Source organism: Seriola aureovittata, chromosome 14, assembly GCF_021018895.1.
Source record: "Seriola aureovittata isolate HTS-2021-v1 ecotype China chromosome 14, ASM2101889v1, whole genome shotgun sequence".
Lineage (NCBI taxonomy): Eukaryota > Metazoa > Chordata > Actinopteri > Carangiformes > Carangidae > Seriola > Seriola aureovittata.
Genome location: NC_079377.1, coordinates 17,579,535 through 17,599,469, shown reverse-complemented (window position 1 = coordinate 17,599,469; position 19,935 = coordinate 17,579,535). Strand labels below are relative to the sequence as shown.

At 40.1% G+C, this 19,935-nt stretch overlaps 3 protein-coding genes across 3 annotated transcripts; 2 read left to right on the top strand and 1 right to left on the bottom strand.

The window, feature by feature from the left end:
• Window positions 1–119: 119 nt before the first annotated feature.
• On the top strand, window positions 120–8,405 carry dis3 (DIS3 exosome endoribonuclease and 3'-5' exoribonuclease). Its single transcript, XM_056396257.1, has 21 exons — window positions 120–445; window positions 949–1,106; window positions 1,348–1,544; window positions 1,757–1,830; window positions 2,028–2,195; window positions 2,452–2,616; window positions 2,822–2,935; window positions 3,310–3,447; window positions 3,661–3,807; window positions 3,947–4,063; window positions 4,162–4,263; window positions 4,743–4,807; window positions 5,080–5,164; window positions 5,309–5,436; window positions 5,715–5,801; window positions 5,918–6,074; window positions 6,741–6,955; window positions 7,130–7,298; window positions 7,521–7,679; window positions 7,755–7,877; window positions 8,058–8,405. Exons 1-21 carry the CDS (start codon window positions 227–229, stop codon window positions 8,124–8,126), a joined length of 2,856 nt encoding a protein of 951 aa, XP_056252232.1. The 5' UTR covers window positions 120–226; the 3' UTR covers window positions 8,127–8,405.
• A 180-nt stretch (window positions 8,406–8,585) lies between these two features.
• Window positions 8,586–13,131, bottom strand: bora (bora aurora kinase A activator). The gene is made up of 13 exons (XM_056396051.1): window positions 13,041–13,131; window positions 12,636–12,790; window positions 12,353–12,459; window positions 12,117–12,162; window positions 11,926–12,004; window positions 11,740–11,784; window positions 11,562–11,618; window positions 11,185–11,464; window positions 11,089–11,092; window positions 10,746–10,908; window positions 10,051–10,613; window positions 9,780–9,921; window positions 8,586–9,585 (listed from the first exon to the last, which is right to left on the bottom strand). Exons 2-12 carry the CDS (start codon window positions 12,783–12,785, stop codon window positions 9,796–9,798), a joined length of 1,620 nt encoding a protein of 539 aa, XP_056252026.1. The 5' UTR covers window positions 12,786–12,790; window positions 13,041–13,131; the 3' UTR covers window positions 8,586–9,585; window positions 9,780–9,795.
• An 88-nt stretch (window positions 13,132–13,219) lies between these two features.
• mzt1 (mitotic spindle organizing protein 1) lies at window positions 13,220–15,322 on the top strand. The gene is made up of 3 exons (XM_056395628.1): window positions 13,220–13,515; window positions 13,698–13,843; window positions 14,803–15,322. Exons 1-3 carry the CDS (start codon window positions 13,464–13,466, stop codon window positions 14,824–14,826), a joined length of 222 nt encoding a protein of 73 aa, XP_056251603.1. The 5' UTR covers window positions 13,220–13,463; the 3' UTR covers window positions 14,827–15,322.
• Window positions 15,323–19,935: the final 4,613 nt, after the last annotated feature.

Sequence of the window (19,935 nt, the reverse complement as noted above, 5' to 3'; positions counted from 1 at the left end):
ATTATTACAATTTATTATTGAACATGATTTCGAAATAGAGAATAACATACACGATTATAAGCAAACACCTGCATTCTTAATTCACGATTCTCTCAACCCTGGGAAGCTTTTGTCGACCCACTGAGTTAGTTTACACCTTACACATGGGCAGCTAAGTGCTTGCTTGCTATCAGATGTTGGGGCGAAAAATATCGGGATTTAACCTTTGGAGAATCTTATCGGCAAAATGCTGAAGTCTAAAACCTTCGTTAAGAAGACGCGGTCTGGGGGGGTGATGAAGATAGTGCGTGAACATTATCTGAGAGATGATATTTGGTGCGGAAGCGAAGTTTGCACTGTATGCAAACAGGAGTCCACGGTGCTGCAGAAAGACGCGTGTATTGAGAGCAATCTCTGCTCTTATCCTCACTATTTGATACCTGACACGAACGTGGTGCTACATCAGGTAAAAAAAAAAAAAGCTTTACTTCCCCTGGATATGAAATTTCATACATGTGCTTAAACAAGTGGGTCAACAATCTGATGTGACGGTTTAGACATCTTGGCATATGAATTTCCAAACACACTTTGTGGGGCCAGTTTTTTCCTTTCATTTATTTTGATAAAACAACATTATACGTCTTGTATTATGATAATACACGCGAGCTACAAAGTGGGCTTAACAGACATCATGATATTTGTCGATGAATGAGTAGCACTTATTCTTATTAATATAATGTTAATATTTTCATTCTCACACACCTATATATTTCATGTGTCTTTTTATGTGTCTTTTTGTAACTATAATATCATTATGTTAACCGATTGCATTGGTCTAACATAAATTTAGGTGAAGGTATGTTATTGACTTAAGGCAATAATAATATACCATTCATTATTTTCATTATTTTACATCTGAACAGGTATGATTCTCTTCCACCTTATGTTTACATTTTCTGTCTCCTGCAGATTGACATTTTGGAAGATCCTGTGATCCGTAATGTGATCATCCTTCAGACTGTGCTGCAGGAGGTTCGCCACCGTAGTGCACCAGTCTATAAACGCCTAAAGGACATCATACATGAGAAAGAGAAACACTTCTACACCTTTACTAACGAACACCACAGGTAAAAAGACACCCCTGACTTTCTTTTACTGCATCACAACAATGTAATTGCATGATGGTAATATGTAAAAAGTAAAGGCATATAGAAGTAATCAGTGTCAAAATACGTTGGCCAGTTTCACATGGAGATACGACTCACATTCTCCTTCACATAAAGATCTTCTTATTAGACCTCAACTCTATACATTTGTTTTGTGCTTGTCACCCTCACATTTATCCTTATAATGTTTCTGTTCCTCCAGAGAAACATTTATTGAACGTGAACCGGGGGAGACCGCCAATGACCGTAATGACCGTGCAATCCGCATGGCAGCAAAGTGGTACAGCCAGCACTTGAAGACATTTGAGTCGAACACAGATGGGCTCAAGGTGGTCCTCCTCACCAATGACCAAGGGAACAAGCAGAAGGCACAGGACAGCGGACTGCTGGTGTACAAATGTAATTTGTTCCAGAGGAGTTCAAACCTCCCTGCATCAAGAATACACAAAACATTTTTGAAACTAACCAACATTGAAACGCACCTTGCAGACACAGGGTTACCATTCATGTCCTGATACAACCACTACCTATTCTGTTGGATTCAAGCATTCTCAAACTGCATCACTTATATTTACCACTTTGTAACACGCATTTGTTCATTTAAACTCTAGGTGAAGAGTACATCAAGAGTCTGATTGCGAACCCTGAGCTTGTGGATCGTCTAGCATTGTCCGATGATGATAAGGTAAACACAAACATATTTAATTTATTAAATTATAGAGATAAAAGCTATTTCTGGATTAAGGTAAAGCGCGACTGTATGAAGAATTTGTTTCTGTATCTCCTTTTTCCACCCCTACCTTTTCCTTCTTCCCACACTCTAGGGAACATCATTCTCTCTCTTTCCTCTTTCCACTGATTCCTTTTTCTTTCCTCCCACAGAATGAGATCACTACCAGTAAGGTGTTATTCCCAGAGCACCTCCCTCTGTCCAGGATCCAAGCAGGAATTAAGAGTGGCTCCTTCCTCCAGGGAACCTTTAGAGCCAGCAGGGACAACTATCTGGAAGCCACAGTCTTTGTCCAGGGAGAGGGGGAAGAGAGCACAGAGGTGTGTGTGTGTGTGTGCGTGTGTGTGTGTGTGCGTGCGTGCGCGCACGTGGGTGCGTGCACAATTACAATTATCATATGAACAATTATCCAAAATCTGGAAAAAAGGATCTCCCAGACCTCATCAGGGTTTGGGTGAGAATTTGTCATGCTATTGTGGTAGACTGTGAGGCTTCAGTACAAATTAATTGACTGTCAAAGATAGCAAAGTGCATGCATATGTAAAGCACTGTGTTGTCCCTTCTGCTCGCTACCAGGTTCTCATTCAGGGTCTTCAGAACCTCAATAGAGCAGTGTACCAGGATGTGGTCGCTGTGCAGCTGCTGCCGCGGGATCAGTGGGTGGCGCCCTCCTCAGTTGTTCTGCAGGATGAAGGCAAAGCAAAGGACGATAATGCTGAAGAAGAGGAGGAGGAGAAAGCAGTGAGTTGGGGTTTAACTTTAAGGACAATTAGACTGGTTTTGTCACTGCTCACGGTCAAAATTTATAAACACTGGAGATGTACTGTATGTGTTGTGCTACTAAAAAAACATGATTTTTTTTTTTGTGTGTGTTATCTTTTTACTGTGAAACCCCGATGAGCACTAGCTCTCTTATTGTCCTTCATGTTCCTGTGTGTTTGAGCAGCTGAAGGTATCGGCAGCTGAGGCAGCCAGGAAACCCACAGGTAAAGTAGTGGGAATCATCAAAAGGAACTGGAGGCCTTTCTGTGGCATGCTCAATGTCTCCCAGATTAAAGAGGTGAGTCGAGACAACTCTATAATCCCATTTGTCATATTCAGTTTATTTTTGCTTGGTGTAAAGATGTGAAGCTGTCCTCGAAATTGGTTTACTTGTTTTACTCAATCCACACTCCACATTGCTGACGTTGGGTCAGAGATACAGGACTGTGAAATTGCGTTTCGTCCCTTCTGCCATAGCAGCCCATAATAAACTACCTTGTTGACGCTGTTATATGGATGTGTACATATCTGTGCTAGTGCATCCCTCTGGGATTATAAAGACTATCTATAAATCTCTGTATACTGCACAGACTGTTCAGCAAGTCCTTGTTTCTTACTCTCAGCACTGATCATCCTTTTTCTTTTTCTTTTTCTTTTTTTTTCCTCATTCAGTCAACTCGGCACCTTTTCACCCCAGCAGACCGCCGTATCCCACGCATTCGCATTGAAACACGCCAGGCTGCCACACTGGCGGGCCAGAGGATCATGGTGGCCATCGACGGCTGGCCCAAAGACTCCAGATATCCAAATGTGAGTTTGAACCTCTTCAGACTGTCAAATCTTTGGAACTTACATATCCTCCTGTGAGTGGTTGCTTATCCACCTGCCAAAGTTTGACAGGAAATTGAATTGCTGGTGTTCTCTATATTTATATGATGCCACATTTCACTGGCAGGTAACATAATGATAAGCACAAAAAAAATTTTGTCCACAGACAGAAGTAATTTTTTTCCTCTTTGTTAGGGTCACTTTGTGCGCAGTCTGGGCAGTGCAGGAGAGAAGGGCACAGAGGAAGAGGTGCTGCTACTGGAGCATGACGTCCCCCACCAAGCCTTCTCTCAGGCTGTGCTCAGTTTCCTTCCTAAGATGCCGTGGGCCATCACACCAGAGGTAACGGGATTCACAGAGTAGTATTCTATCCCAGTTTTGTCAAGCATTTATCAGTGAGACTATCAGTCTATAATTTGAATGCACATACTGCATGAATAGGTCAGTGTGTACAGTATGTTAATCTGGGTGTGTGGTACAGGACATGGTGAAGAGAGAGGACCTGAGGCATCTGACAGTGTGCAGTGTGGATCCTCCGGGATGTACAGACATAGACGACGCCCTGCACTGCAGAGAGCTGGGAAATGGAAACCTTGAGGTACACATATTCTACACAAACACGATTCAGTAACAGTAGTATGTTATTAGTCTTTATATTTTACGTGAGTTTCTCTGCCTGCTATTTGTTTGCTGTAGGTGGGGGTCCACATCGCCGACGTCAGTCACTTCATCAGACCTGGCAACGCTCTTGACAAAGAGGCTGCCAGTCGTGGAACCACTGTCTACTTGTGTGGCAAAGTGAGGAGACACAGACACACCCGGTTGAATCCTAATGTTATCACAACATCGGAATTTTGACTTCACTGCTAGAATTAAATTCGCCGTCAAAAAGTGTGACAACAGAGCATAGCTGCAAAAACAAAAAGAGTTGTGTTGCGCTTAGCTCCATAAGCTTTATAATTTATATATTTGTCAAAAGTTGTCTCAGTTAAGGTGAACAGATAAGCTTTTTAGGATGTGGGAGACTGTTTGGCACTTTTCCATATGTTCAGTAATTGACACAGTTCTACCATCATGAGCCACATTGCACCAGAGTTACAAGAATTTTGGAAAAGATGTTTGGGTTGTATCAAAATTTGGGATATTGTGACAGTGAATGTGCTCGATTTTAGTCGTCAATTGTTGACTTGAGAATTTCATCAATTCATGAAAAGCTATTTTGGCTCCAAAAAGCCAAGATAAAGCAAATTGCATGTGTTTGATGTTGTGTCCAACAGAGGATAGACATGGTTCCCGAGCTGCTCAGCTCCAATCTTTGTTCTCTACGCTCCAACGTGGAGAGGTGAGGACTGAACTACATATGAACACACACACACACACACACACACACACACACACACATACACACACACAGTTGCACAATAACCAGTGTCATTAGTGCTCCAGTTCTTTCCAAAATGTTCTAGTTCTAAAAATGGATGAGTTCAGCGTGCTTTAGTTACAAACTTTAATTATCATCATCAACCTAAAAGATTTCTATAGTCAAACAGCTGTTTTTGTCATTCTAAATGTTTTTAGATCTTTGTTTGATTCTGGTTTCTTTTCTCTCTCAAGGCTGGCTTTCTCATGTATCTGGGAGATGAACCACAAGGCTGAAATCCTAAAGACACGGTTCACAAAAAGTGTCATTAACTCCAAGGTACAGCACCAACATGCAGATATACAACCACAGATGGCACATTATTATCAGACTGTTTTCAGGCATGATTTACTGTCCAGGTTATATTGTTATATCATCTTTATTTCCTCTCTATTTTCCCCTCTATCGTGCGACCTGATCCAGGCGTCTCTGACCTATGCTGAGGCCCAGATGAGAATCGATGACACCACCAAGAATGATGATATCATCAAGAGCCTGCGGGGTCTCAACAAACTAGCCAAAATCCTCAAGAGGCAGAGGATAGAGAAAGGGTAGGGATGGGGAGTTGGGAGTAGTTGATGCCACATTCTAATGTTATGGGCAGAAAACGCTATTCACTTCGTGTTTTTACTGTACATGTCTGTACATAGCTCAGTTACTGTCAATATTAAAAACATGCATTCACTGACAACTTCAAATGCAAATCAAAAGCATTTGGAAAAGCAGATAGGAGATATAAGGAAAGAAGCAAAGAACAAGTTTAGCTGATCCCAACTCCTGTAACCATTTAACATGAATTACATTCTGTGTTGCATTCGGTGTCCTTCAGGGCATTGACGCTGTCATCTTTAGAGGTCCGTTTCCACATGGACAGTGAAACCCACGACCCCATTGACCTCCAGACCAAAGAACTCATGTACGTAACTTCAGAAAGGAGCAGAATCATTTTCGAAACGCTTTTCTCCATAAAATCACATTTCTGTAGTGCATCGTTGTGGTCATATGTAAATAAACGCATCTCTTGATTATTAGGGAGACGAACTCCATGGTGGAGGAGTTCATGTTGCTGGCCAATATTTCAGTTGCCCAGAAGATTTATGATGAATTTTCAGAGTGTGCTCTGCTGAGGAAACATCCAGCACCGCCGCCATCTAACTACGACATCCTGCTTAAGGCTGCAAAGTCCAAGGTGAGTGAAGACAGATGGTCCTGTGGAAAAAATGCTTTGGTTTTCAAGGGATATGCTTATTTGTTAAGCTAATTTAATTAATTTTCTCTGTTATGAAAAGAGGATGTTGTCCATTAATTGGCAGTAACTTCTGACACATGAAATTTTAGCTGAATAAACATTTAAGGCAGCATATACTTTTATTTCATAGTTTTAGTGGTCGCAAAGAAACGAGATGCTCTACAGCCGGACTGTACAAAACAATTTATAGGCACTGATCAAACACCCCAGTAAATCAGGGGTTCTTAACCTGGGGGTTGGGGCCCTGAAGGAAGTCCCAAGACATTTCTGAGTGGTCACAATGTGATGAAAGGGAGAAGAAAGTATATGTATAACTCATGTTTATGTGATCTAATTTGAGCCTTTTACTCCTGAGGCCTCTAAAGCAAATAGACATCAATTTGTTTTAAGGGGTCGCCAGAAAAATGGTCGAGAACCACTGCAACAGACCATAAAAAAGTCCTGCATAACAGCTCCAAATATAAATAAATATGTATAGAGAGCTACATATATTTATTTATATGCAAATATAAATACAATTCCTCAATATAACTACAGAATAATACTCTTGCTTTCTAGTCTAAGTATGTTTAAGGTGTCCAAACGTTTGTTTCTGTGTGTTCCCAGGATGTGGAGATCCACACAGATTCAGCCAAGGCACTGGCTGACTCTCTTGACGGGGCCAAAGTGGATGGTTTCCCGTACTTTAACACGCTGCTGCGCATCTTGGCCACTCGCTGCATGATGCAGGCTGTCTATTTTTGTTCTGGCATGGACAGCGACTTCCACCACTATGGCCTTGCTTCACCCATTTATACACACTTCACGTCACCTATCAGGAGGTATGAAAACAGATCTTTACTGAATATGTTGCGTCAGGCCTTTTATAACAATAGAAATGTGCACACTCTGTCTAACCTCCTTATGTCGTAATATTCCTCCTTTTTTTTTTTACCTTGTCTAAACATCTCCCTCCACCCTCCCTCTCAACCATGTTCATCTGCTCCCCTACACAGGTACGCAGATATTATAGTACACCGCCTGCTGGCAGTGGCCATAGGAGCAGACAGCACTTACCCAGATTTGATGGACAAACAAAAGCAGTCAGCCCTCTGCAACAACCTCAACTACAGACATAAAATGGCTCAGTACGCACAGAGGGCATCTGTGGCCTTCCACACACAGGTAAACACATATGGACTCACTGGTTTGATTTAAGTTTGTTTTGGGCTTTTACAGCAAAACACACTGAACCATTGTGATATAATTTAGACTGACCTCAACTGAGAATCAACTAAATGTCCACTCTGGTTTGAGTAAAGATAGACTTGCAAATACACACACCCAACACAGTACTACATCATTTACTGCAAATTCACACCGTCAATACAAATCATCTCTTTGCAGCTGTTCTTCAAGAGCCGAGGCATACTTAACGAAGAGGGATTCGTTCTGTTTGTGAGGAAGAACGCCATCATTGTGCTCATCCCAAAGTTTGGCCTGGAGGGAACAGTGTTCTTTGACACCAAAGACAAAACCGTCCCAAACCTTGTTTTTGACGAAGAGGTATAAACACTTAAACACAATTCATTTCATGTTACGGAGAACAGTGTTTAAAATCTCTCTTCTGCATGTGTTTAGGGCCCCACTCTGAACATAGAGCAGCACACCTTCCACATATTTGACAAGGTGAAGGTCACAATCAGCCTGGACGACTCCAATATTCAGCACCAGAAGATCCGCATGGCTCTGATAGACCCTGTGGTAAGGACTGACTGTTTTACTACTTTACCACTGGTACGGTTATAGCTGCCTTTTATTTCTCACAACTCCTGTTGTGCGGATCAATTGCAGTATTTACAATGATTTTGAATGGAAGGTTTGTCCTTATAAGAAAATTCATCTTCTTCAGCATATTGTAGAAGTTAATTGTCTTTATTTTAGATCCCTGGTGTGAGTGTTCCAGCCCCAGATGTTGAACCACAGGCCAAGAAACCAAAACTGGACCGCTGACGCAAGAAGCAGCAGAGTAATTCACCCAAACCATCAGCTGATCTTCCAGATGAAGAAATCTTACAAGTCTATAAAAGAGACAGTTTGGACTCTTTAATGAACAGACACAATTTACTCTTAGAGCAAGTATGCCCATTTTAATACATCTACCACAGTTAGACCACTCTGCTCTTATACTTGTCATTTTATATGATTTAAAACACTTGCCGACACAAGGTGCAAGTTAGAAATGCAGTATAACTTGTCCAACAACAGTGAAGTAGGCAACTCAATCATTAAAGTGTTTTTTTTTAACTTATATGGTTCTGTGTGGTTTGTCAGCCCAGCATGAATCTTGACTGAAAATGTTTTATAAGAACTGAGTCAGCTGTTCACAGCCTTGTTTGCTACCCAGAGTTAAAAATTATGTACAAAATGAGTATCACAGTTTTCTTGCTATCAATTCAAAGTTGAAACTCAGGTTCATCACCTCCACTCAAATGATTTAGTCCTATTAAATAAAAATCATAGAATTCTGAAAAATCGTATACTGTATAAATACTACTATTTAAAATCTCACTGACATTTTGGTGAAATGTCATTTGAACAGAATTGTGAATCACAATATTGAGAATTGTCACAACAAAAATAAACATTGTAGAAACACCCATGTCAAAAATAAACAGTGTTCTCAAGTCAAACATAGAATTCAAGTTAATTTAATGTGACAACGATCCAGTCCATGCTTTAAGTATAGAAAAATTGTTTTTAAAAAAAAAATGGCTCAATCAGCTTTTAATTTACAAGTGGCATTATTCAGTGAGTCTTACTTTGGAATAAATATTCTAACAGTCCAAGTAAGACGCACAAATAACCAGAATTATAACAATTCTTATTCATTCAATAAAAGAAAAAAAAGCTCTTGTCATATAAAAACATCATGATAAACAGTTTTATAAAAACAGATACAGTACAAATCCGATGTCACCTGAAAGTCAGGATCTATCAGGTCGATCATGTCAGCACCAAGATAAATTGAAATTATGGCATTAGTATCAATACAGCATTCCAGGAGGTTACTGTTGTGCAAGTTCAATACAGAAATTACTTTTTTTCTTCCCCCTTACCACACCAATATACTTGCTTTTTAGAATTGTAGATTTTTAAGTGTATTACAATAGGACTAAGATGTGCTACAGGTTAGTCTTCTCCCTTCCAACCTGCGATAAAACATACTGTGGTAAAGCATTTGCCTTCAGTCAGGCAACTTGAACCTAAACAGAACTAATAACCACTTCACTTCTGTCCATAGTTCATTAACAGTTGACCCCTTTCACCCTAACCAAATTCATTTGACATAAAAGCTTCAAACATAGTGTAAACTTTGTTACATTTCATTGCAAAATTATCACGGTAAGCTTCCACTGGAAGAGGCGTCCCTTTAAATACATCAGGCGGCTCAGTGGTGAGGATAAAATACCTGAAAAATAAGACGTGTAGTTTTAGTCAGATGAAAATAAAGACTTTGAAAACTGATATCGTTTTCTCAGCATGCACTATACTGTTAGCTAAGTCTGCATGATACCTAAAGATGGTAATGCATTTTAAACAGACAGGTTACAAATTAAAGGAAAAACCAACGAAACATCTTAGGTGGTGTCTCAGGAACAGTACCTTCATTTTGCTGTGTCTAGTGAGTTGAAAGGCTTCCTCTGCCAGGTTTGAACTGAAGGATTTCTTTGCTGTGACAATCTGAGCTGAGGCCATCAATAAGACTCGCGGTACCTGCTGATGTAGTGTTGTACCCACTGTCCACCTGAACAAACGCAAAAAGCAGTCCATTAGAGATATTCAACTGGACAATGTGAAATTAACAAGACAAACTTGAATCCATTTATATGAGTGAGTTAAATATACAGTGAAGTAGGACACTGCTCACACGGACCTGCATGCTTGAATCGTAGCGTATGCTGCTTCCCTCTGCCAGAATAGATACAAACATCTGAGAGCTTTCTATTACTGACACATTGACCATGCGAGAGCTGGTAAGCTGTTCTGAAAGCCCTCCCGCTTCCTCCTCTTCATCCTCCAACCTCACTTCTACAAATATCTCCTTGCCCTCCTCCATTTTCACCGGTTCCATAGGATCCAGGCTATTTCTCTCAGTGTTAGTGGGGTGAGCGTCCTGGGCCGGGGGTGACGATGGATCTAGCTCCATAGAAGGGAGAGAAGAGGAGTAGGAGGGGAGTGGGTTCTCAGCCTCCTGATGGTCTTGGAGCTTAGGGTTGAGGATGGGGGAGATGAGCGGAGGGGAGGCCCAGTAGCGGACTCTGGGCCTGGGCTTGGGTCTGGCATTGTGCTGGGGCTCACTGTAACAATGGAGCTGGTGTGGGGAGCAGTTTCGAATGGGAGAGCAACCCTCGACAAATGGACTCTCATTGAAGGAAGTGACATCTATGTCCAGGGGGGCACCACGTGGAGTCAAACTGCTCGGCTGCTTCCTCTCAGCTAAAGAACACAGATTCAGTTTGAAGTTGAAATTAGTTAATATCACCACAGTGTCTTATAAAAACTCTTTAATTTCTGCTTTTATTTTGGATATTACCAATTTTGGTGCGAGTTACGAAACAAATAGCCTACCTGAGCCTATGGGTGTGCGTGCTGTATGTGCAACAATAGGTGAAATTGTGGGGGAGATGAGGCCTGCAGGAGACGACTTATCAGGGAACATAGGGCTACTGATGCTGCCAAGGCTGCAGTCCCGGAAGCAGCCATGCTGGATGGGGCTGGACGAGAACTGACCCTATAGTTAAGACAATGCAAATACATTTTAGTTTAACAGTGTATCCATTAATGTAACTTAAATTAACAGTTGTATCAAAATAGGAAAAAAACCTGAAATTTAAAAAGATGCATCATGACACATATGCAAATTCACAATATTGAAATTAAAGATACAGTGTCCAAAAAAGTGGTCTCAGACCCCACTGTTTATCAACACAGACATTGTGCTTTAAAATTCACACACCAAGGGTATGGCAAAAAATAATCATCATTTGAATCACACTTGTCCACTCACCGTGGAGGAGTTGGAGCCAACACACCACAGGATAAAGGGGAGGAAAAGATAGATGATATAGCTTCTCCCTCAGAACCTTCAACCCGTCCTACGGCTTCCTCTCCTTGGGTTAGAGAAGACCTCTCCTGCCTGACATGGCTTCTCTCTGGGCTTGGTGGGCTGGAGCTGTCAGAGCCACTGTAACTGCCCTGGCCATCGAGGAAGAGTTTACGTCTTAAGGAGGAGGAACTGAGACTCTCCTGCATAGCATCGCACGCTTCCTCGCAGCGGTAATATTCGCCTGAGGAGAGGGAAGAAACAGACAAACATCATGATTTAATGGTAGATTACTCTGTCATATTCTGATTTGGTTGTGCTGGCATTTATTAGAGGCTTACCTAGTACTTTCTCCAAATCAAAAGCCAAAGGCAATGAAAGAGTTGTCTGACAAGCAACTGTACAACAAACATAATAAAGAGAGATTACAAATAAGTTAGAGAGCAGTTCAGGAACGAAGAAGAGATGGGGCACTGTTTGCAGAAAATAATGTGGAACCCTTTCAAAGAACACACCAACCTGAGATTTTTTCTGGCTCTTCCGCAATCATTGCAGACATATAACCTACAAAGTGCAAACATAAAAAATTTTAAAATGTACAAAAGCAGAACACAATATGAAACTTAAAGGCAAATATCAGGAGGCAAATGTGATTATAAAAGACTTTCAGGGGTTAAAAAGTAATATAAACAGTAAGATACTTACTTTTCTTACACATCTGAGGGGCTTTACGAGAGTTTGGTGCTGCCCAGGGGGACGGCACGATGGCTCCTTTGGTGAAAAACTTTATTGGGAGACACATAAATGACACAGATACAAAATGAATCAATAAATCATTAAAAAGTTAACTTTCCTATCATTACACCATATAATTAGATTGAATTTGAATCCAGTACCTGCTCAATAGCATTCTGACGCTTTTCCTCAATGTCAGAATCTGTCCTAGATGTTTCAAAGAAAGATAAAATGTTTAGTCACTTAATTTCCCTGCTATCTTTAATTCAATTTAACATGAATAAAATTTGACTTGACTTTCTCTTCAAAAAATCATCAAAATATGTAATTTGCCTAGGGGTGACCAAACTTTTGCATACAACTGTATCTACCATGGCTTTTGCGTTTCAGTACATACCTTGTCTGGCTTAGGTAAAAAGACTGTCGCTGGATTTCCTCTGGGTCTATGTGTACTGGAAGAAGACTGGCCATTTCATCAATTGACCAGTTAAACTTGGGTGGAGTCTGGGGGACAGACAGATGAGGAAGTGAATAAAAGACTATATACAGAATTCAACAGAGCAAAGCTTGTGGGCATAAAACAACGTTTAGGCAGGCAGTAACAGGTGTGTGTCTGTGTCACAAAGAAGTAGGTCTAAAAGATTTGAGGTGATAAGTGCGAGTTGTATGTTCAGACTTACAGCTTTACAAGACTTGGACTTAAAGACAGATGGGCTTGGCACCAGGGGTTCACGGAGGTGGTGGTAGTCATTAGGACTTTCAAAGGGATTTCTTATGGAAGGCCTGCCTGGAGTCTCTGGGGTGATCTGTAGCTCAACATGGTCCCCCATCTTAGCTGACAACAAGATATAGCAAATTTCAGGGATAAAATTTGTCAAACATAATATCATAACTCAAACGGCAGCCTGTACTTTGTTAGTTTGGCGTGTTAGCTGCATTGCTTCCCCTGTTTCTATAGCGTTAACGAGCTTGCTGGCTATTGTAGAAGGAAGGTGCTAACAGTGTTACGTTACACAACACTTTGCTTAAAAATGAAACGCACATTTAAATATTAACTACATACACATTTCATTCTTGGTACTTACAACTGTTAATGATCCAGGACTGTGGGCACACAACTAAAAATCAACCTTCATAGAGGAGTCATCAAACAACCAGCTGCGATAGAGAGTTTCAAACGTTTATTTCAATTTCGCCCACAGGACCCGCTAGCCAATAGAAATGCCACAGGAAGTTCTTGGGAACCAATCGGAACAAAAATCCATGTCGTCACTTCCTCTGTCACATTCGCTACTGAGCTTAACAGGCTAGGTAGCTAACTAGCCGCTAATGTCCATTTATGATTTCTGATATTTGGAGATCTTTTGTAAAATGAATACGAAACGTTTAAGGTCTGGCTGAACCCATTGTAGTAACTCACCAGTCTTGTATCGAGCCAGAGACCTCTTCAAGTATTATTTGTTAGCCACCTGCTAGCAAGCATTGGCTAACTATATTCATACAACACCATGGCAAGTGCAGCAAATACAAACCTAAACGCCGTCCGGGAGACAATGGATGGTAAATATACATTTTTGTTTGATATATCTGTAAAAAATAATTTGTAATTCTGTTGCAAATTAAATGGCTTTTCTAAACATCTAACCTATTGTTTGCTAACAAATTCTGTAGGAGGTGCAGCAGTCAAGTTTTTAAACGAGAAAATCTAAATAGCTTCAACATATCCCTTTTTCCTCCAACAGTGCTGCTTGAGATCTCCAGGTTGCTGAATACTGGTTTGGACATGGAGTCTCTGTCCATATGTGTGAGACTTTGCGAGCAGGGCATCAATCCAGAAGCCCTGTCTGCTGTCATCAAGGAACTGCGTAAAGCTTCTGAGTCCCTCAAGGTACAGAAACACGCTCCCAAATATTTCATATTATTAGAGAGAATGATTTGGAGGTGGGCACTGAGGTCATTTAAAATCCTGTGTGGAGTCAATTTTCCACCATTCAGTTGAGATCTGCGGAGAAAAAATGTCAGTTCAAACTAGTGTCTTAAATTGTCTTTTATTTTGTCTTAGCAGCACCCCATAGCACCCCTTGAGCAGCTGTTGCTTGCTATCTCTTATAGGATAAGATTTATTAATCACCAGAGGGGAAATAAGAGTGTTCCTGCAACACAAAGGCAGCCGTAGGTACAGAAAAATAGAGAAAGTAAAAATAGTTAATGAGAAGTATCTAAAATGAAAATAAGAATAGAAACTATTTAGCAATTATATAGCAATTGAATGACAAGGTAAACAATGAATGGTTAACATAACCACTTTTGTAAACTAATAGTGCAGTAGTGTCATAGTGATGTGTTTAGTAGAAGCAAAGTGTGGTATATGTAAGAGCATATGCACTCCTGAAACATAATATCTGTTTTGTGCTTGACAAAATGAGAAGATAATATTTGTGACATGGGGCTTACATCGTCTGAGGGACTGAACCACGAAGGGAACATTTCAATCATTATCAAGAGACATCTGCTCGTAAGGGAGTATCTTGTTCCCTCTTGTCCAGACAAGAGAAAAGGTTGTCATCACAGAGAGCGTGCAAAAAGTAAAACATGCACACCGTGAGTCCCTAATATTTGTTTCAGTGAAGCATTTGCGTTTTTCACACTTATCATACTCCCGGGTATGCTTTGCCTCCCACTATTTTTACCTCAATTTTACACATATTTCAGAATTTTGTTTTGTCCTGTTAATTGTTGAAGCTCACCCATAAAACAGGTGTAATTTGATTATAAAACACAACAATGATCCAATTATGAATCACTTTGTTGCATCACCACAGAATACCACTATATTTTCTCTTTCAGGCTTCTGAAAACTGTGCAAACTGAAGATGAAAACCGATCACCTCAGTTTGGGACATTTAATGGAATCATGCCCTGTTCCGGGGTCTGTACTTGGTGTGGGCTCATCAGCCAATCAGATTTGTGTTTGTGTTGGCGGTCTGTCATCTGCACCTTCCTCGGTGACAAACATGCTCCACTCTGTGCTTTGACTTGTGTCTGGGTTTTGTGTAGCAGTATAAGCTCAGTCCTCTTTCTAAACACAAGTCTTCTCCAGACATGAGGGCACACTCAGCCTTTCTGCCTCAAATTTAGGGTTGCTCCAAGTTTCTCCTACCACCATTTGTGAAGTCTAAGTTCAGAGTGCTTCTCATCCTGCCTTAATTTAAGATTTTTTTTAAATGTCTGTCATTTGTTAAGATTTTTTTTAAATTTTGTGTAAGCATAAAGCATTTTCCAACTTAATCCTTTTGCCATTTCCGTTGTCCATGTAACCATCAATGATGGAATGACGTCTAAATTAAAATGTTGCAGTCAGTGGCCACCAGGTGGTGTTGTGTCATCCTTATTCCAATTGAGGGTGTAGGTCTTCATTGGGTCTTCGATTCTAAATGTGCAAGTTTCCTTTCTCATGAGTTTACCTGATACTGGTGTTTAAGATCAATTAAATACTGTGATTTTATCAGATATTTTTTAAATTCACATTTTCCTTATTAATTTGTGCTTTTTTTCTTGTCTTGGTCCCATTTAGAACAGAACGCAGCACAGCATTTTTTCCTAATGATATTCTTACAGGCCTCTTGTTATTAAAAGCTGAACTTTCTGAAGCATTTTACAAAGGAAATGTTATTTCCTCTCACACTAGGTGAAAGGGGCAAATATATTGGTTGATCGTTGCACAATACAATACAAAAACTGACCCTGCAGGAGTGATCACATTCAGTCGACATACTTTACAAAAGGCATGACCAAGGGTCATTCATTACAGCAGGGTGTCCTGAAATCTTGGCCCCCATATGACTGTACTCTAACCACAAAAAAGTATTTGATATATATATTGCAAACTTGACAAAAAAAACATGTCTTTGAGCAACCAGAAATTAAGGCCCTATATCATGTATCTAACCACACAGAGCATTGTTTTGTTTCTCCACTGTCTGTAAAATAGCTCTATTCATCTTCTAGACGAGGGAAAATGCTGAGAGCACAGAACATTCCTCCACAGGCCAATATAAAGGCTAGAAGCGACCTCTCATCCACACAGGCTTGTATTATGTCTGTGTGTGTGTGTCCCTCAATGTGTGTGAGTTTAGGTGTTCATGCAGCGCTGTAGATGTCTACAAATGAGTAGCCCCTAAGCCATCTGACAGTAACGCCTCACCCCTCACAGGAACACCACAGAGAAAGCCGGCGAGTGAGCAGGAGAGTGTGTGTGCGTAAGCACTTCTGTCTTCCTCTGCTTTGTCTCGCCATCTTGACTGACAGGCTGTGAGTCTAAATCTCTGTACTGCTGCTTTGATCTCTTAACACAGTGTCTCTCTGTTCCTCAATACCAGCATCGTGTTAGCCAAGTATGAGAGGCATACAGATACGGTGCAGTGGCTCTCCTTGATAGCCCATAAGCTTAAACAACCTCTGGCCTCCGTGGGGGGTGAGTTGCATGAGATGTTGATGGGGGAGACCCACATTGAGAATCCTTTTCTTTTACAAAGGAAAAGAGTTATGCATGGCTTGATTGGCTACTGTGGGCGTGAGATTCAGGATGCATTGCTCTCTGTTTGATGTGTTTGAAGGGTTTCTCCTGATCCAAACCGGCTACTTTGATCTCTGTAAAACAAAATATTCCCAAATCCCATAGTCCTGACTGAGAGATTAGCGTCCATATATGCATAAACATCTAAGAGGTGTTCAACTAGGGCACTGGTCAGGTCACATGACTGTATAAACTTAAGAGGCAAGCAGGTCTTCACATCAGAACTTCTGAAGGTGTTTATGTTTGTATGTCTGATAATTATCCAGGCCGAGGATTATTTTTCTGATAAATGAGGGCAGTCTCATTTAAAAGTGAAAGATCTATGTGTTGCAATTATGGTTCAGTTGTGTACAGTGGATATTATGAAAATAATTAGACTGGACTGATTAGAAGTTCTTTATGTATAAGGAAGGATGGTCTGTTGATGTTTGTACAAACCTAAATTACACACATATTGTCTCCTGAAAACATTGAGAGCCTTATGTGAAGCCAAGTTTAACTAAAAGTCAAACATCTCTATGTGCAGTTATGTTTAGGTCACTAATTACCATTAGCCAACACGTAGGTTTAATGGTCTCTCTGCAGAGACAAGGCTTTGTTTGTTTGTTATGTCTATTTCATGTTTTATTGTTGCTTATAAGAGTATTTCAGGGCTAGATTTTTTTCTGATAAGTTATTCTGGTTGGATAATTATCGAGTTGTGTTTTAAGAAGGGAACTTTTTTGTAGCAGATCTTACTTATATAGTTTGGAACAGGAGTCAAAGTTCTTTGTTTATAATCAACATTATACCTAAGAAGTTATGTTCTTGTCTGATAAAAGTTTTCCCCATCTCTTATACGTCCATGTGGGCTCGCCACTAGACAAACTACACAGTGGTGGAAAGTAACTCAGAATATCTACTCAGGTACCAAGTTCGGTTCAAAGGTACTTCCACTTATTTAATTGTATGCTACTTCATATTTCTACTCCACTGTTTTTCACAGGGGAATATTGCACTATTTACTACATTCATCTCACAGCTATAGTTATTTTGCTGATTAAGAGTTTAAAAAACATTAATATGTGTATAAATTCAATGCATTGATTATACACTAGATTTAACCACTAAACAGAACATAAAATACATTTAAAAATGCTGCTTACATATTACTGCATCAGCACCAATAATATTGATTATTAGTTAATAATTTAACAATGCCAGAAGCCCTTTAATCTGAATACTGAAGTTGGTAATATATACATACTTTAACTTAAAGGGATAATGCCAGTTTCATGACAATGTCTTTCTTAAGTCTGCTAACATTAGCTGCCATCAGCTATTGGTCATTCCAGACCGGTGAAGGCACAGCAAAACACCGAAACTATTAAACAGACCCTTCAGCTTTCATTTGTTTTGATTCCAAAAGGAAGGTCTTGTCATTTCTTCTTTTAAAGTTAGTACCTAGTACCACTTGAAATAATATTTTGATGGCAGAACTTTTGCTTGTAGTGGGCTATTTTTACATTGTGGTATTTCTACTTTTATTTAAGTAAAGAATTTGAATACTTCTACCACTGACTGAAATGGCATAACTGACTACCATATCTAACTCCAATACCCTTTAACCCATTTATTGACACCATAAAACAGTGTACATTCTGAAGAGATCATACTGATAGATCTGTATTCTGACACTGAACTGAAAAATTTATTAATATTTCTGTAACTGATTGAGCCTGTCTGGACCTCATCCCTCGGTAATGTGAAGCTTCACTGGCTGTATTTGCCCTAAGAGGAGTTCTGTGACCTTGTTAGAGCTCACTCCAATACACTACCCTTGATTAAATACAGGCCACACTTTTACACTGTAAGATTATACTATTTAGGTCCCAATTAAATTCATAGGAAGGAAATTGGATCATAAACTCTTTACAGGATCGTTAACAATCATTAGACAGGATAATGGCATGGCAATCAAAATATGTTAAAAAAAACTTCCAAAGTCTTTTGGTGACTTTGTTGTTTTTGGACATTTTCCAAGCAGATTAATCTAGAATTGATTGATTTACAGTTGTAATTAGCTGTCTTCTGCATAGATGCATAATAATCATATATTTCCCTGCTTGTTTTAAGGCATTAATTGGTTTCATTAACAAAAGCAGTTAATTGAATAACAATTAACAAGTTGGTGATGGCATCAACACAGTGCGTGCAAACTCCCTTGTGTTTTCCCTATGATGATAATGAAACCACCTTTTTATCAGATTGGAATTTTGTGTGTTGGACTATGTAATGACTAATATGATATTGGGCTTATTAGTTTATTCGAGTGGCTCACTGAGGCGTTAAGCTGGTATTGAACATGTTGTGTTTAACAGGTAGGCACCATATGCTGCCTTAATCAGACATTGGAATCACATTTGGTTGTTAAATTGTCTTCTAATAAAAGCAGGTAGTAAAACAACTTGAGCTAATTCAATTTCAGGCGAGTTTGGGTGCAGTGAACAGCTGTTCATATTTGTTGAATTGTTTTAGCGTTCCCTCTCTTGTTTTGTTTTTCTTTTCTTTTTTTTTTAGGTTTAACTTCAACAGCCTGTTTGTTCCTCAACTTTTCTTGTAGAAAATAGAGATGGAGGGTGGACTAGCTGTCCACTCTCCTTAAAAGAAGACAATACCAGGCATATTGTAGTGACAGCTTGCATTGTGTGTGTGTGTGTGTGTGTGTGTGTGTGTGTGTGTGTGTGTGTGTGTGTGTGTGTGTGTGTGTGTGTGTGTGTGTGTGTGTGTGTGTGTGAGAGAGAGAGAGAGAGTGAAAGAGAGAGAGAGGGAAAGAAAGGACAGGAGAGAGAGTATGAGTGTGTGTATGTAAGAAAAACAGAAAAAAATATAGTGTGTGTGTGTGTGTGTGCATGTGTGTTACAGTGACAGCTTGTATTCTCCATGATTAATGATGTGCTGTGTGACTTGATAAGTGCTTCGGAGGACCAACGCTTGTTTCAATTAGACCTTGTGAAGGTCGCGACGCCGCGCCGGCCTCTCATTATCATATCCATAATCAATCCACATTATCATAGGGGAATGTGGAATGGATGTGTGATATCTTGGTCATACACACACACACCCATACAGAGATGAGCACACACAAAGAGACACCTAATCACATACCAAAACACAATGACATACTCTCTCACTCACAAGAGCACACACACACCCTTCACTCCAAGTTGATTTGAATCATAACAGTGGCTGTCGGAACGGATTGTCTGTTCAGATTAAGAGTGTGTTTCTGAGAATTAAGCAGCGTTGATGGTGGTGGCATTTCAGATCCCCTCTGCAGGCACAAATGCCAAAACATCATTCTGTGACCCCCACCCCACCCCCCCTCCCCTCTCTCTCACACAACCACATATACGACCTCATGC